Genomic DNA, 18,103 nt, shown 5'->3' with positions numbered 1-18,103 from the left:
AACGTGAAACCCACACGGACACCATGGGTTACAGTCTCATTGCTTCCGCAAACAATGACTCTCACACGCTTATTGGCTCACTCGGAACACGGACAGACGCCGGATTCGCTCTCATTTTTTCCCTCCTCTCAACTTTATTGGTCAAAGTTTGAAATACACAGCACATACACGAAAGAACAACATTAAACACACTGGAGTAAAATAATATACATATAAAACATCATAAATAAACAGAACAAAACCCAATTTAAATAATGAAGACAGAAAATAAGTAAATGAATAAATAAATAAAATGTACGTTTACATAACTACGTTCATAGTGAGAGAGATAGTAGTGAGACACTTGTGGTTCTTCATATTCTTAAGGATACTAGAAGACTTTAAATGTCTGCAAAGAAAGGCAGTAAAGTAGGAAAAGATGTAGGAAATTTGTGGATATTAAATTCAGCCATTTAAATATTAAAATTAACAATATTGAAAATAACTGTTCACATGAAGTTAAAATATAAGGCTGCAAATATGGGTAAAACTTTTTTGCTAAAAGGTCTACATGTCTGTTCCAGATAAAAACAGTGTGTGATGGTGTTATGAGTCACTCAAGAGATAAATAGACAAAAGAAGAAGAAAGGTTTCAGGTGTGTCCGTGTATTTTGTAATAAGGGAAATAACTGGATGTGGATTTGCTCTTGCTTGCTGTCAATCATTTGGTATCATGACATCTCTGATAATGTGTAAAAAAAACCCAACAACAAGAAACAAACACACACATTTTGATTATCCCCAAAATCGAAAACTGCATGATTCCCATCTGAAAATGGATAAATCATCATTAATGTTTTAAGATGTACACACTGTGTGAAATGTTGCAAATGAATTCTTACCAAAAGTCTTCTTACTCTACATTTTTTCATCTCATCAGCAGATGTGTGGTGAGTTGTCATGGAGATGGATTAGTCCTTGTCATGTAACTTTATTTGTGGCCATACATGATGACTAGTACTATTTTCAAGGTTAGAAATCAACCTTCAAGATCAAATATTAATTATCAATTGTGAAAAAATATTATTAATAATCAATTCATAATTTAATTGTAAAAAATAAGAGTAATAGAACAGTGTGAAATGTATTGATGGAAATATGGAAACAGATTGGCTCCATTCTAGTTACATCCATGTAAAACCCTGATTAAATTAATAAATAATCCTGAAATTATAGAGTTAATAATGAATAATCCCATCAGTGCAATGAGGCCTGATCTTTGGCTTATTCTGAAGTACTGTAACAGATGAGAATGGGCTGATCTACTAATACCAGTGATGTAATGTTTTTCATGTTTTTTTTCTTTTTAATTTCAGATCTTTTGGGGGCTTTTATATTCAATAAAGTAAACAATGGTTCCTTCTTTACTTGTTTTGTTTGGTTTGAGTCCTTTTTGATGACATGAAACAGCACAGCTCTCTGTAGCTTTCCTGTTGAATAGGAACCAGATTGGTGTGTTTTTATGTTAGCGTTGGCAGGTTGGGAGGTTTTTCTTGGTGTACGGACAGAAAAACAGGATGGGCTGAAATATTGTTTCTGACCACAGTTTTCGTTTTCTCTTCAACAGAAAGTGAATCGTGAAAGAGAAACTGAGTGTGTGTGTGTGTGTGTGTGTGTGTGTGTGTGTGTGTGTGTGTGTGTGTGTGTGTGTGTGTGTATGTGTGTGTGTGGTGTGTGTGTGTGTGTGTGTGTGTGTGTGTGTGTGTGTGTGTGTGTGTGTGTGTGTGTGTCTTTTTGACCTCTAGGACACAGGCAGATTTTTGTAGCAAAACAAAACAACAGCAACCTGCAACATTACTTCACTGAAGCCGAGATTATCCAACAGTTGGGATCATTATGAGTCAGGAGTCAGGAATCAACATCATTTCTGGATTATGAAGTATCCAAACTCTGTTACTCATTTGATCCACTCCCACAGTACAAAGGGCTGAGTCCCTCTATTATTGTCATTCTAATCCCCATTTGTTCTCTTTTGTTAGTTTCCTGATAAAGCGATTCATCAGAAATAAAAAAGACAAAAGCTTGGAGGAACGTAAGCTGCTTAACTTCTGTTATCCACTCCAGATGCACATAAACTGTCTCTCTTCTGCCCAACATCCCAAGATATTTTTTTAATGAGCTCCTAAATTTTACAACACGTGCACACAGATACTCAATCCTCCTTAATCAGGACACTGCGCAGACAGGATGTAGTTTAGAAATTGCCTTGAATGAATAAACATTGTGTATGTGAGATTGTCTGAGTTCGTTTCTCCTGCAGACTAATTGTTCCCACATTTCAGCAGCAGCATCTTGATCAGACTAATCTTAATTTTTCACTCTGAATGCTTCTTTAAATTGGACGTCTGCCTCACTGCAGGCCAGGAACAACAGCTCCAGGGGGGCAACAGATCGGGGCCAAGATCGGGAATTATTCTCTCATGCTTGAGTGCATGATAAATGTAATCATAAATGATTATACTGATGCAACGGCACACACATACCTGCTAAACAGGGTCATTAGGACAAACTGTGTATGCTTGTGTGTATGTGTGTGAACAAACTTACACCGCTGTGGAAATACCTGCTAACAAATGCATTATAAATTGTTTTTGTCACTGACTTTTGAAACACAGCTGAGAGTCCAGTGAAACAGTTTTTAATGAAGTGTTGCACTGTGAAGCAAACCAGATCTTAAATTCTGACTAACTGAGATGGATAGTAGCATAAAGCCATGCATGAATAAGTACAGGACCATTACATTATTCTGATGTTCAATCTCAGAGGTTCAGGATGGGGTCATGTGGAGTTTGTCCAGCTCTCCACACTACAGGTTCAGAAAGTCTCTAATAACTTTATGGGTACTTTTGCAATAGAAATATTCTCACAATCATTCACTATTTATTTCACTTCCTCCATCAAATCGACACCATATGGCGATGTTGCATTTAAACACAAGTTGAGTTACTGTATCTGGAGGTCGAGACTGCAGTTGTTTAGATCTGTGATCAGACTGTACTTGATTTGTTTGGACAGAAATGCCAGGCATTAAAAAGAAGGGAAGTGTGTGAGTGTGTCTGTGTCTATGGGCATGATTGGATTTCCTCAATTCATTTATTTTTGCTTTGGGAATTATGCACATTTGATCTTTTAACAGAGTATGTGGTCTTTTTAATTCATCTTGTGCTGCAAAACACTTACAGAACAGGCACACAGACGGGATACACACAGCGTGTTGACAGTTGTGACACTGGCCGTGATGCATGAAACAATGCAGCATGCCCAGTGATAGTGATATCGGCCTTGCTGTCATCTCAATACCTTGTTCAAGTGAGACATCTCCAAAATATATGGCCACATTGTGAGTCGATGTACTGACTTGATTCTTATTGTCGTCAATGTTGATGACAAAGTATGAAAGCTAACAGAGTGACCACAAGTTGCTGTGGATATTCTTAGTCCCTAGAGAATGAATTTCACTTTTTTGACAACCCCCTTAAGTTGCTGCGGCACCGTCATCGGCCAAAAGTTCAATCTGTAATTAAGGGCAGATTGCCATGAAATTTCACTGGCACACTAATGTGGCCCACAGGAGGAATTCTTTTCATTTTGGACATGAACTCTCCTCTAGTGCCACATTCAGGTCAAAATGTCAACAGGAGACACACACAATCCTTTAAAGGGAATTGCTTTTAGTTGCTGCAATTGTTAGTATTGTCTAGTTCCTGTTCTGTGCACAAAAGTTCAGATGAATCTCATATGAGGCACAAGTCAAGGTTTCCACTGTTGTGGGGTTGTTACTGTGTTTTCTAGTATGAAATCCCATGCTTTGTGTCTGCAGGGACTGTGTTTCCTTGCTAGTATAGTAGAACAAAGAGGGAGTTTTGCACTACAAAGAACAACTTAATACCAACTCAATTTGTCTAACCTGATTTCTGAATCCCTATATTAGCTTCAACTGAACTTTGAAATGCATTTTTGCAAAGAATGAAGACTGTGGACTTTATCCCCTGTCTCATAGTGTTAGGAAGGGATCTCTTCAGGGGCATTATGGAGAGGGAGAACAATTACAGCATCCAATAACTCCACCAATGTACATCTTGTTTTAAGTCTGGTTTTATCATTTCATACATTGCCATGACATTTGCTGACCACAAACATTCTCCAACCAATCAAACATTGGTGGTGTACAAATAGTAACAAATCTGCCAATATGCTGTTTGTTCAGGCTCAGTCTGTATGTGTATCCAACATCGCTTTGTTTAAAAAAATGTAATGTGAAACCATCATCAGTAAAATCAGCTGCTCTGGTGTTTGGCTGGATTAAAACATTGTTACAAATGGCTCTTAGAGTTGTACACCTGGAGATCAAATGCAGCACCTCAAACACTGCGCTATAGTTTTTTTTACAGCACCACTTCTTGGAACCTAAAACTGTGCCAGCTGCTGGTTGGTGTCACTACCCAGTGTGTAATTATATCCCACTTGTAACCCAGGTGTAAAATAATCACTGACTGAACATTAGAAAAGCAGGGTGCTAAAGCAGTTTAACACTGAGCAGTACTACCATCTGGTGGTTACACAACAATAGTCCTCATACTCCAAATTACTGTTTTCTTTTAAGATCTTGCCTTTGTTGTTATTTTGTGTGTTTGTTTGTGGTTTTCTTGATGAAAGTTAGCGCATAATAAGAATCTTTAAAAGTAATTGAATTTATTCAGCCAACAGTGTGGCTTGAAAAAAATAGAAAAAGGTGAAACGCTACTGTAGCTGTAATACACCTTTTAGTGACAGAAATATATACCTCATACTAAACTTTTGTCATCAAACAGTGAGTGGCTTCATGCTCAGGTAAAACAAGGGTGTCTGCTGTTGAAACCCGCAGATTTAGCAAGCTAATTAAACTTTTGTAAACTCAGAGTAAAGTTGATGTCATGTGCTCTGCTGTATGGTGGTTTGAGAACCGTTCTAGATAAAGTCTACAGTGATGATGAAAAAGGTGTATTTTAGGAGGGTTTTTTGCAATATTAATCATCATCTCCAGACATGCTCTGGAATGCTTTGGAATGCTTTGGAAATGGCATCTCCTCTTTCTCTCTTATAACAAAAACCCAGAATGTTCTATATTATGTATTATAATTATATAATATACTATAACTGCTGGAGACAATATGTCTCCTCCTTCACTGTTAAGGTCATTGTCAGTGTTGCTTGCAGGTACACTTTAAAACATTTTAGCAGCTGAATGTGAAAACTTCTTTCAGTGTCAAACTCTGCATTATCAGGCTGCGCTTTAAGGCCCAAACACTGAATAGAAGTAATGATATGTAAAACACATTTTTTTGGTGTGGAGGAGCTAATTCTTACTACGCATGCATTAACAGAGTAATTATTTTTTCTGTCTTGAATCATTAGTTGAATTATTTTCTAATTAATATTTTCTTATTAACTTATTAACTTAAGTATTTTAACTTGTGCTGAAATGATAAGTAGAATGACTGTTTAGTCGCCTGAGTGAAAATGGATTCACAACCATTTGTAACTAATCATATAAGTCATTTAAGAGATAAAAGTCATTCTCTGGTTCCAGCTGCTCAAATATCCTAGGATAAAACAAGTAATCTGAATATGTTACTTTGGGCTCTGGTACCGTGAGTGCTATTTTTCACATTTTTAAGATTACTAAATTATTAATGGTTTGTTTTGTTTTTTTAAAGTTTGACATTTGAATTTGCTCACTTGTCATGGATCATCTCCTCCACTGAAGCACACTCCATCTGCTACTGAAGACCAAAGATAAAGCACTGTAAGTTGTCCAGTAAGTGATTTTGTGCTGATAATTTTGGTATTTGATTAGTAAACCATAAATCTCAAATGATGAATCAAAGATGAAGACATTTTTTTAGATGCAGTCCTATTTGACACTGTAATCCCTGAATGAATCACATCAACACTTCAGAGCTTAAAATGCAAACACCATTCATTTATTGGTATAATATTTCATAATACTGTATAGATATCATTCTATTAAATACATATGTACTAGGCCTGTGTGTATCTATAGGCAGGCATTTCACATTCAAGTCCAGGTTCAGTGCAGTGATGACCAAACATCTCGTTGTATCACAGATTCTCTTGTTTCTAACACAGAAGTGAACGCGGAGCAGAGGAGAGGAGCTAATACTTACTACATCAGTTTATCATCTGTAATCATTTCACCTTCTTTATATTCATCTTTCCTTTACTTTCCTCCTCCCTCCTCCTTCATCTGTTCTCTTCATCATTTTTATGCCCCACATCTGAAATAATGTCATGAATCTCCCTGTTTTCTGCAGACAAACCCCTTTTCTATTCATTAAGACTGAATCTCAATGGAGGAGGGACAGAGCGGTCTCCCTGAGGTCCTCCTCAACAGCGCCAGCGTGAAACAGCCGGGAATGCTTTGTGGGTCAGCTGTAGAGACAGGCACGTGGGTCCGATTGGGTACAATCAGTGATCAGTTTAGGTCCAGATTGAGACATTAAGGTCTAGCTTAGGCTGGTTTAGTCCAGTTTTGAATCCACTGGGATCCTGGTGGAGCTTAGGACCAGATGCTATTGAGCTTGCAAGGTAACAAGGTGATGCAAAATAGATATCATCATGTATATGTGGGAAAGAATACCTGAGTCAATTAGTTCTTGAACAGTGCTGATCTTACAATAACAAACTGTTAACTCCTCCGCTGATTCATTTGTGCCGATAAAGCTCAAGATACTATTTGACTCATCAGGGAAAAATAAAAAAAGACTTATTTGAAGAACTCATCTCAGGTGCTCAGCAGAATACGTTTGGGGTCTTGGGGTGGGATGCATTCATGCTTTTGTCGGTGAAGCAGCAGCAATAAGAATCCTGGTGGACAATCAAAGTCTAAAGGAATGGTGGTGTCTTTGTGGTCTGAGAGTGCTCAGAGTGCTCACTGTTGATGGGGAAAAGGCATTGAAGGGACTGTTGAGATGCACCCTGTTAGTCTGGTGGTGTGTGTCTGTGCGTGATGTGACCATGTGTGCATGTTTGTGTCTTTATGTGTCTATGCACCTGCAAGTGCACCTGAGTGCATTATTTTGGTGTATGTTTATGCATGAGTTAGCTTTTCAAGGGTTCAGGTTATATAGCAGCTGATGTGTCTTTGGACGGACACAAATACATCCAGTCCAGTGTTTATCCACGTCAAGAGTGCACAATGACATCAGACCAGTAGAGTTCAGGCTCATTTAGACTCGTCTCATTGTAGTCCAGAATTGGCATAGATTAATCCAAAAGAGTCTAATATCTGACAACTCCCTCTGCAGACCAGAGCTTGAGGGAGAGGAAATGGACAAAGGAGTCTCAGAGGAAAGGGTTGTGGCTGTGTGTGTGTGATTGGGTGCGGGGCACTGGCCGGGGAGAAAGAGGGAGCAGAGGCTGGGGGAGGTTGGAGGGAAGGTCCAGGAGTCCTGCAGGAGGTTGTGTCAGAGAGGAGGGGAGGATGGGTGGTTGGTGGGGCAGAGGGAGAGGCAGCGACGGGCTGTAGGAGAGCATGTGAGGGGGCAGCGGGGAGGTTGAGGATGGTCGCATTTGATTGAGGGTAAGGCGAGGCTGGTCACAGTGGAAGGGGTTGGTGGGAGATGGAGCACTCAGACCTGAAAAAACAGATTTGGTTGGTGGTTAGGGAACTTTAATAATGTAATATGTGCGTATACATGTATGAGAGTTCATGAATATTTATTACCTGAGAGAAAGGGGTTGTTGTGCGTCTTGGTAGGGGGGTTGGGAGGTATCAGGGCATCAAGATTGACCAGCGACGCCCCCGTAGGTCCGAGGAAGGCCTCTGGGGTTCGACACATGCGTGTAGATGGGCCACTGAGTGGGGGTGCTAGCCGGGACAGATCAAACATCTCTGGGCTGGATGACTCTCGTCCATTTACCTGGGGCTTCACTGGAGGGTCAGACCCAAACGGATCTGTCTTGGAGTCTACTTCAGAGAATGGATCAGACTCTGCCCTCACTCCAAACAGCTCTTCGTCTGTGTTAGGAAATGAAAGGAAGAATTTCATTTGAAGAATTTAAGCACTGATGAGAAATAGTTATACAATATGATGCATCCCTTTATATATTCAGTGAAGTTTCTCTTTTGAAGGGACACTTTTCCCTTAAAAAACATATTACCAATGTACAGATGGGCCACAAATCAAAGAAAAATTCAACATAAAGTGTCTCTCTATGGTGTTGATCCACCACAAACTCCAAGCAGCTTTTACAGCTTTTTCTGAACTCTACTGTACATGAGGGATAAACATCATTCTTCCAGAGGATATCCTGATAATGGCAGTGGAGAGCGTTATCTAACCCATTTAATGACCCCACATGCCCTAAAAGGAAGCTAAAGTTTCTGCATTCCTTTATTCAGGTATTTCCATTAATTTATCATACATTGTACAAGACAAGTGGTACTGCTCCTCCGCGTTGAGAGGAGCCAGATAAGGTGGTTCGGGCATCTAGTTAGGATGCCTCCTTAAAGTTGAATTAACACCTCACTGACACAGTTTAAAATAAAATGGAAGTTTCACAAAGGTAGCACTGTTTAGTGTTTGTTACACAGCTGTTGTATTATATTACATTACTGTATGTGTGGTTTTTATTACTGTGTCCATCCCTGGTACATTTATTTTATCTGTGGGTTGCACCTCAGTTTCACAAAATTCAAAACATGGTCCATGCAGGCATTTTTGAGTTTTTGATATTGCTTCTGTAAGATCCAGATATAAGGTAGAGCCAGGCGGGGAGTTCCTGTCCTCTGAAAAGAAGCCAATGCGGAAGTAACTTAGAGCTGCATTCTATCAAAAGGCCACCAGGGGGCGACCGTTTTGTGTTCAAAAGGACTTCCGTCTCTATACAAGTCAATGGAGAATTCCCCAACTTCTCACTTGATTTCTAACCTCAGTAAACGTTTTCAAAATGTGTTTATGGTCTCAATCGCTAGTTTAAAGCCTTCTTCAATGCAGTCTGATGTTCATTTGTGAAATGTTAGCCTCCCTGATTTTATATTTGACGATAAAGCAGGTTACGGGGCTACGTTGTGATTGACAGGTTGATTGACCAATATCCTCGAGATCCAGCCCTCGCAACCAATCGCAGCCTCCCCGCTCCGCCGTTGGTCCCGCCCATACTTCCGTCCATGATTCCGCCTCATGCCCATATAAGTAGAATCCGTGTTCTTTTTTTCCCAGCATGCACCTGAAATGTTCAAGATGGCGCTGCCTAGATTTGATATTATTGGCTTCGGAGCAGCAGTCCACAAACCAATGGGTGACGTCACGGATGTTACGTCCATTTCTTATATACAGTCTATGGGTAGAGCCCACAGTACTTTTAGATGTCTTGTATTATATTACCTGTAGGACTGGCAGGCTGAGGGGAGGACACTTGAGGAACCTCCTGTTTAGGCCTCTCCTCTTCCTCTGCAGTGAATGGATCTGTCCCGTCACCTGCGTGGGAAATGAAAACCGATGAACATATAATAATCCCAGGGAGAGAACACAGATATTGTGTCTTTTAATGTTTTAATTTTAGGAAACCACAATGAGATCACCTACATTATACTTTTTCTGCACAACCTACCTCCATCAGATGGGTTGTCCCACACTTGATTGACAGGACTGGAGGAGATAGGTGCTGCTTCCCAGGGGTCTGTGCGTGAGTTGTCACATGGAGCCCATGGATTAGACGTGTTGGAGGACGAGGGACGGGCCGCCCAAGGACTACCAGTCACAGGAGTGCTGGAATGGACAGCTGTGAAGACCGACAGACAGACAGACAGACAGACAGACAGACAGACAGACAGACAGACAGACAGACAGACAGACAGACAGACAGACAGACAGACAGACAGACAGACAGGAGGTGGTTTGAGTGAGAAGAAGCTATAAAAAGATGAAAGCTCTAATATTGTGTTGGCTTTTGTGCATGTGGATGTGCACAGGTGTGTCTGTAATGATTCACCTACCTACAGAGTCCCAGGGGTCACAGGTGTTGTCACAGGTGGGCTCAGCAGAGCTCCAGGGGTCACTGGGAGGAGGTGGGACCTCAGAGGATGGACCAAATATGTCCACAAGGTCCAGCATGGCTGACTGCAAGAGGAGAAAAATCCCTTTTTATGAATCTGTGCCAATAATTGTTGATGTACTTCCAGGTTTGTGTGACTGGATGTTTTTTGAGCCACGTAAGACTCTAAGTAAGACAAAACGTAACACAGAGTTTACCATATTGATGTATGATACACAGCAATATTTCTTTTTAACATTGTCAAATGTTTAGATTAGAACAAAAATATGACTGAACTTTGTAAGTCAGATGAGGTAGTTTAGACAGTATGTAAGTACACTGAAAATACTGACATTTTTTGATACTGCTTCAGTTCCAAGTGCCACATACAAGGAAACGATAACTCACTTAAGATAAAATATGTAAGTTCCATCGAACAGATATATTGTCAATTTTATGTTTCACTTGCAACTAATGTCCACACTAAAAATGTATCAAAGGAGCATTTATTTGTGTTATGGTGAGTTACACTCAGCATTCATTGGTCAATAAATTGTTGCCCAGTTGGAATATCAGAAATAGCAAATTCATCTTCACTTAATCTTTTGTTTGGTTTTATGTACATTAGAGATTAGATTATTATTGCATAATGCGGTAAAAGGCATTTAAGGTCATTCAGAGAATTTGTCTTTCACATTCAGATTTGGAGGGTCTTAGCTTTTTTGGCCATACAGTATATTGAGAAAAAAAATTAGATGATATAATCAAGAATCCTGTCTGTCATGTGTAATAAAATATTGTAACATATGAGAGATGATCTTTACATGTAAGGCCAATAAGTTCATGTGTGATCAGGAAACATTTTCAGACACAGTCATAATGAAATGTTTTGAGAAACTGGTCCGACGTCATATCATGTCCTGCCTCCCAGCCACACTTGATCCATTTCAATTTGCATATAGAGCTAACAGATCAACTGAGGATGCCATTGCCACAGCACTCCATGCCACCATCTCTCACCTGGAACATCCAGGGCATTATGCTGCTCTTCATTGACTTTAGCTCTGCCTTTAATACTATACTCCGGGACAGACTTACAGAAAATTACTGGACATTGGACTTCCTTTCACCACCTGCTGCTGGATCAGGGACTTTCTATCAATGTGTACAGAGAGTCAGAGTGGGTCCTCATCTTTCCACAGCCCTCAGCCTCAGCACGGGCTCTCCACAGGGCTTTGTGCTGAGTCCTCTTCTGTACACTCTGTACACATATGACTGTGTCAGCACCCACCCAAGCAACATCGTCATTAAGTTTGCTGACGACACCAACGTGGTGGGACTCATCTCTGAGGGTGATGAGACACCATACAGGACTGAAATCCAGAGGTTGGTGGGGTGGTGTGCTGAAAACAATTTGGTCACATCAAAAACCAAAGAACTGATCGTGGATTACAGAAGGAGGAAGCCCGTTCTTCAGTCCATCTACATCAACGGGGAGGTCATGGAGAGGGTGCCCAGCTATAAATACCTCGGTGTGCACATAGATGCAGACCTCAAATGGAGCACCAACACCTTGGAGGTTGTGAAGAAGGCTCAACAACACCTCCACTTTCTTAGGGTCATCAGAAATTAAAGAATAAAGAGGGAGCTGCTGATAGTTTTCTACCGCTGTTCCATTGAGAGTGTGCTCACCTACTGTATCTCTTTGTGGTTCGCCAGCTGCACTACAGCACTGAAGGCACTTCAAAGGGTCAACAAAACTGCCCAAAAAATCATTGGCCACCCTCTCCCCTCCCTGGAGGACCTCTACAACACTCGCTGTCTTAAGAGGGCAAGCAGCATCTTGAAAGATAATACACACCCAGGACACCATGTGTTTGAGCTGCTGCCCTCTGGCAGGTGATTCAGGGCTTTCAAATCACGGACTGAGAGACACTTTTTTTAACAGGGCAATAACAATACTAAATGCAAACATTTGACATGACTCATCTCTATTGCACTTTTTTATGCACTGCTACTTTTGTATCTATTTTAATTTATATATGTGATTGTTTGAACTTGCTTGTTTGCACCGGAGGGGACATTAGTCTAATTTCGTTGTACTATTGTACTTGGTATGATTGTGCAATGATAATAAAGATTTATCTTATCTTATTTTCATCTAATAAAATGATATCATATATAATGTGAAGTAGGTGTTTTGGTTTGTTATACCATAAAAGCTTTGCTTCCATTAGCATCCACTTGATGCTAATAGCAGCTAAATTACCCTCGAGACGCTACCCTCAAGCAGAGATGAAGACCAGCCTACAGAGGTCTGATAACCTCACTTCTTTTCTATCTACACAGTGTATTTATATTCATCACATGGTCATGTTTTACAAATCAAAATGTAACATTCTGCTGAATGCATTAAGTGAACTGAAGTCTCACTCACACATAGTAACACCTCAAATCTGATCTATTACATTTTTTTGAGCTGTAAAATATGTTTCTTCTCAATAGTCAGTATAATGTTAGCAATTTGTATATGTAGCTATGTAAGATAATCACTAAAAAGCAACTGCAATGTTCTACCCCTGAGTGACTAACTGAGTGAGTGTGTGATGATATAATGATATGATGATCCATGACTTTGTGAATATGTCAGTGTGTCAGTCAGACAACCATTGAGAAGCTGTATTTTTCTTCTGGTTTTTATTAAAGGCCAGAAAATGAACACCTGAGAGTGTCAGCATTTCTACAATGAGAATGATAAGCTGATGACTCTTATTGGCTTGTTGATGGGCCAATGGTTAAGGGAGCTGGTGTGCTACATGATAAGGAGGATGTTCTTTGGGAAATGTCATGCTGAGCACAAGGTTAGACAAGACAAAGTCATTAGCATTCAGCAGGCACCTCTTTCTCCTCCCTCAGCTCTCTACCTTTTCTGCCTTAATATGCTGATCTAGGTCTTTTTGTCTCGTTTCCCTCCCTATCCCGCAGTCCACACTATGAACTCCACTTCATTCTCTAAATGGCTGCCAACAACCACCTACAAACATGAAAGCACCTGCTCACCTTTCCTTGCAAATACACATGCACAGAGTACTCATTGAGGATGCATGCACCCACACACACACAAACACACATATATACATATACCTTCCGGCACACACGCAGACACGTTTTTAAACTCACCTCCTGTGTCCCTGACTGGCTTTCTCTCCTGCTCTCATCCAGGGCCTTCTGTAAGAGAGACTCGTCTCCTTGGCGACAATGTTGCTCCTGCAGGGGCGGCATCGTGACATCATCATCAGCATTATCACCACAGCACTGAGCATGGATGCACACACACACACACACACACACACACACACACAGACACATACACACAGACACAGACACACACACACACAGAACAGCATTAGAGAAATGACAGAAGCACCGGTGGCGTTTTTATACTGTTGAAATATTCAGTTTGGCCAAGGATGAGAGAAAGAATGAAGAGAAATTAGAGAGTTCCTTCATTATAACAAGATTGCACATTACATTAGAAACGACAGACATGAATATTTATGTTTTGGAGGAGGAGAGACAAACAATCTGTTCAGTATAGAGTCAGAGTGATATACAGCAGAAGACCTGGAAAGGAGAAAAGGGGGTTAAGGAAGGACATCAGGAAGGAAAGAGTTAAGATTAAAGCATTTTAGTTCAGGGCTGCAACGTGATTATTTTCACTAGAGATTCATTGATTGGTGGTTTGGTCCTTAAAATGTCAGGAAATTGTGAAAATGTCAATCAATGTTTCCCAAAGCTTTAATGTCCAATCATAGAGGACTAAAGAAACATGAAAATATTCACTTTTAAGAGGCTGGAATCGAATAATTTTAACAATTTTTATTTCAAAAATGACATAAAATGATTAATCAATTATCAAAATGACTTTTGATTATTTCCAGCTGTGTCAGTCTGAAACTAACAAAGTCACACGGCCCAGGGCCCTTTCAATTATTTGATTATCAAAATGGGGTTGACTAATTTTCCTTCAAATTATTAATCTTTACAGCTCAATTTTAGTTGAGGCATAAAAGCTATGGCGTAATTTTCATATTCACAGAAAGGGACACAGATTGTAGAGGGTTAATAATCATTGATGTTTGCATGTGTGTGTGTTTGTGTACCTGCTCATTCTCCTTTCGATTAAAGCATAAAGCAATCTGTAATTGTGTGTCTTCATCCATCACTATGGTAACAGAGGGAGGAAGGCCTAGCTAGATAAAGGTGGGCGAATTCTCAGAACATTTGTAGCAAAATTTTCATTACTGGAATCATCAAGCGGCGATTCAACATGTGAGGGTCGACCAGAGAGCCAGAGAGAGAGAGCGAGATGAAGCTCTACAGAGGAAGTGTGTGTGTGCTTGTGTGTGTGTGGGAGGAGGGTATGCTGTCCCACTGGAGGAGGATAGCTCAAGCAGATTTCAAATTATCATAATATGTGTGTGCATGTGTGTGTTGTTTTACCTTCTGACTCTCCTCCCTGCTCATGGCTAATGCCAGCTGGAGCTGCAGCTCCTCCTCCCCGCTGGTCTGAGGTCGAGCCTGCTCCAGGTCTGAGGCGGCGCGAGGAGACGAGGATGAAGCTGCAGCAGGACGGAAGAGAGAGCCAACGAGTTTTAGGGGGAGAGGAATAAGAATGTGTGAACAGAAATTGTCAGATTGATGTAGGGATGCTAGAGCAAATGCAGTGTTGGGCTGATTTGAATATTTTCAGGCCTATGCTGCAGTATTGATAATCTATGTGGTGAGTTGCCAGATTGCTGGGCTACTGCACAAAATGCATTTCACTAAGGATGTAGTGATAGGCCTTTTTAACTCTTCATCAATTTATTCACAAATTACCAACACATAAATTGAGCTGTTTAGTACTCCATATAAGTTCAGGCTTTAAAGGGGATGTCTCCTGTATTTATTTGTATTTGTATTCTGGGCCTCTACTGGAATATCTTTACATGATTTAAAGTTTTAAAAAACTGACCCTTTATATAGACCTCAGTTTAGCCTCTGAAACAGGTCATTTATCTCCTCTCTCTTTAAAGGCAGCCTTCTGGTGTCTGATGTCATCATAAGGAGGAAGCCGAGGTTATTCACATCATGTTTTGGATCTTTGTCTAAAATCATCACCATATAAAAATAACAGAAAATCATGATTTCTCCAGTAATAAATACCTACAATACTCACAGTTAAAGGAGGATGGAGAGCCTCTGGAGCGGCTGAACTCCTCCCCGTACAGCACAGCCATGCTGGGCTGACTTGTTCGCCTGCCTGGGTGGTAGGATGGAGGTATACCTCCATACACACCACCACCACCACCACCCCCTCCACTCCCTCCGCCCCCTCCGCTGCCTCCCCCAGCCATTCGCTCCTTCGTCTTCAGGGCTTGACTCCTCTCCTGACGGAGCCGCTCCTCGTCCCGGAGGAGACACACCAGTTGGCGTGCTTTTTCTCTCACGTTGGCCCCTTGGTCTCTACCGTCACGGTCCACATATTGAAAGTCACGAAGTGTCTGTACCACAAAAGAGCAAAAGATGTCACAAACCTGTTGTAAATATTGTTCTAATCTTAACAGACATGTATTAGAAGCAGAAGGAATGTAGAAATGTAAAATGATCTTTCATCCTCATGTTATTTCAGTTTGTTCAATATAGATTAAAAAAGGATCAAAAAGTGATGCTGTGTTCAACTTTTTATGTAAATGTGTATACCTGTAGAGTATGTATTATATTTTTCAGCCATCAAATTATTATTTTACTGCAACTTTATCTCAAAAGTATGGATGCTTTTTTTTATCAGTCAATCGTTCTATTTACTGTTTTGTATGTCATGTATGGTGCTTTACTGCAGGTGGTCTACATTTTACTGGTTATGCTTGTAGCCCAAAAAGATTTGTTTTTGCATCCTGTCCCTATGTATGTCCCTAGTTGTAGTTGAGTACCTGGATAGTAAAAGCGTTCTCACGGCATTGTTGGGCTACTCTCTCTGATCCCGTCTTCAGCAGGTAATCCAATAGAGTCAGGGCCTGGAGTCAAGCCGGGAATATTAATATACAAAATATTATTAAACAGAACAACTGTATGAGAAGAAGAATGAGATTTTCAGAAGTTTTCAGGCAAGCTACTCTTGTGATATTTTATCTCAATTGTCACTTTTTTTATTAAATTGAAGAGGAGAGGCATGAAAGGAGGGAGGTGAACAATAAAATCCAGAGAAACACACAAACAGAGAGGACCTACAAATAAACAGAGACAGAAATGTGTCCTTCACCTTGTAGACATGCCTCCAGTTCTTGCCACTGTCGTTGAGGCGTTTCCACACCATGCCCATGACCTCAGCAAATGCTACTACATTAAAGGTCAAGTCAGCGATTTCTGACATGAGCGAAGAGGATGGGCCCCATGGATCATTCGACGTGGCCTCTCGAACCTACACACCACCAGCAGAGCAGAGATGATTTCCACTTCTAGCATTTACATTTTTTTTATTCCAGAGTAACAGAGTCATAAGTATCAAAGCATATTAATCTGTGACAAAGAGGTTGAGACATTGGATCCAGTAAAGAGTTTTGTTCTGATGTGTTGTGATCTGACTCAAAATCTAACACACAGGGTTTGTTGAAACACTATTGAACATCAGCATCACTTGAAGACAAAACAGCAGGGTTATTATACCTTGATCTCTGCTTCTGAGTAGTTGTGCACAATATTCTTCACCTGCCGGCGCAGGGCTGAGGTTGTCATGGTGACAGGTGATGGAGGAGGTGGATGAGATGGAAAAGTGAAGAGCAAACTCTCAACAGGTGAAGAGAGGAGGTGAAAAGGGGAACATGGACTGAAGGAGGAGAGGAGAGGTAGCTATGGCAATGAAGGCTCCTCTTCTCTCTCAGGAGTTACAGGAGGCCCCTGTGTGAAAGAGATAAAGACAACACGAGTCAAAATGAAAGCTAGAGGTTAATTTATGTCTATTTCACTCTAGTAATATGCTTCATTAAAAAAAAAAAATCTAATTTAGTTTTTTAGATGACAACCACTCAAAGGTTCAATTTATTCATTCATTAGAGCATGGAAATTACAGTGCTCCATCCTAATCAACCAACGCTAATTACCATAATGCAGCAAATGAATACCCACGTGAAAACCATCAATAAAAACAACATAGAAATTAAAATAAATCTTTAAAAACATAAAATCAACAATATTTAAGTAAAATAAGTTAAAATCTCAATTTAGTTTCTTATAAAGTTATGGTTATATTCTTGTGGTACTGTATCTCCTGTGTGACGAAACCACCAGAACAGTGTTTAGTATGTGTGTTGCCATGGCTCCCAAATCTGTTACCTCCTTAAATCCGTTCTCCTCATCAACCTATTTGTCATATCATGAATGCATAATATGTTTACAATGCATCCAGTCAGGATGAGAGGAAGTACATGTTTCCAGCTATGCTCGCAGCTCTCTCAGGATTTAGTCAAGCCTAGTAGTGGTTTGAGCTAAACGCTAACATCAGCATGCTAACATGCTCACAGTGCCAATGCTAACATGCTTAGCAGGTATAATGTTTACCATCTTAGATGTTCTTATTAGCACTACAAACAAAGTACATCTGAGGTTGATTTTAATGTCATTTGTTCTACAGGTATTTGGTTAGGGCTGAGCAATATTGATATTGTGATATAAGACCAGATATCACTTTACATTTTGGATAATATAATATCATATAACATGAGTGTTGTCCTTTTCTGGTTTTAAAGGCTGCATTACAATAAAGTGATGTCATTTACTGAACTCAGCAGACTGTTCCAGCAAATATTGGATAGATAGCTTCATAGCTATTCATCCAATAGTTATATAGTCAATATATTTCACTCAAATGTGGTGGTGGTGATGGCATTAGAGGAAAAGTCATGACATCCTCAAGCACGACATGGTGAAGGCTGCACTCACTGATTTACTACGCTGCTATTTGCTTCAAAATTAATACAATAGGCAC

General features: G+C 40.2%; 1 protein-coding gene across 1 annotated transcript; it reads right to left on the bottom strand.

Moving 5' to 3' along the window:
* Nucleotides 1-7,383: 7,383 nt before the first annotated feature.
* Nucleotides 7,384-16,854, bottom strand: epn3b (epsin 3b). The gene is made up of 11 exons (XM_053334382.1): nucleotides 16,786-16,854; nucleotides 16,382-16,540; nucleotides 16,053-16,136; nucleotides 15,299-15,623; nucleotides 14,581-14,699; nucleotides 13,258-13,344; nucleotides 10,040-10,163; nucleotides 9,655-9,825; nucleotides 9,429-9,521; nucleotides 7,766-8,008; nucleotides 7,384-7,676 (listed from the first exon to the last, which is right to left on the bottom strand). The coding sequence occupies exons 1-11, from the start codon at nucleotides 16,852-16,854 to the stop codon at nucleotides 7,384-7,386; spliced, it is 1,767 nt and encodes a 588-aa protein (XP_053190357.1).
* Between the last annotated feature and the right edge of the window lie 1,249 nt (nucleotides 16,855-18,103).

This window comes from Scomber japonicus, chromosome 2 (assembly GCF_027409825.1).
Source record: "Scomber japonicus isolate fScoJap1 chromosome 2, fScoJap1.pri, whole genome shotgun sequence".
NCBI classification, from domain to species: domain Eukaryota; kingdom Metazoa; phylum Chordata; class Actinopteri; order Scombriformes; family Scombridae; genus Scomber; species Scomber japonicus.
This window is presented reverse-complemented; position numbering and strand designations above follow the sequence as displayed.

Coding starts and splice junctions, on each gene's coding strand:
- epn3b (XM_053334382.1), bottom strand. CDS start 16,854: ATGACAACCTCAGCCCTGCGCCGGCAGGTGAAGAATATTGTGCACAAC. Junction 9,522..9,654: donor GGACAACCCATCTGATGGAG/GTAGGTTGTGCA, acceptor TTTCCCACGCAG/GTGACGGGACAGATCCATTC. Junction 7,677..7,765: donor CAACAACCCCTTTCTCTCAG/GTAATAAATATT, acceptor CTGTTTTTTCAG/GTCTGAGTGCTCCATCTCCC.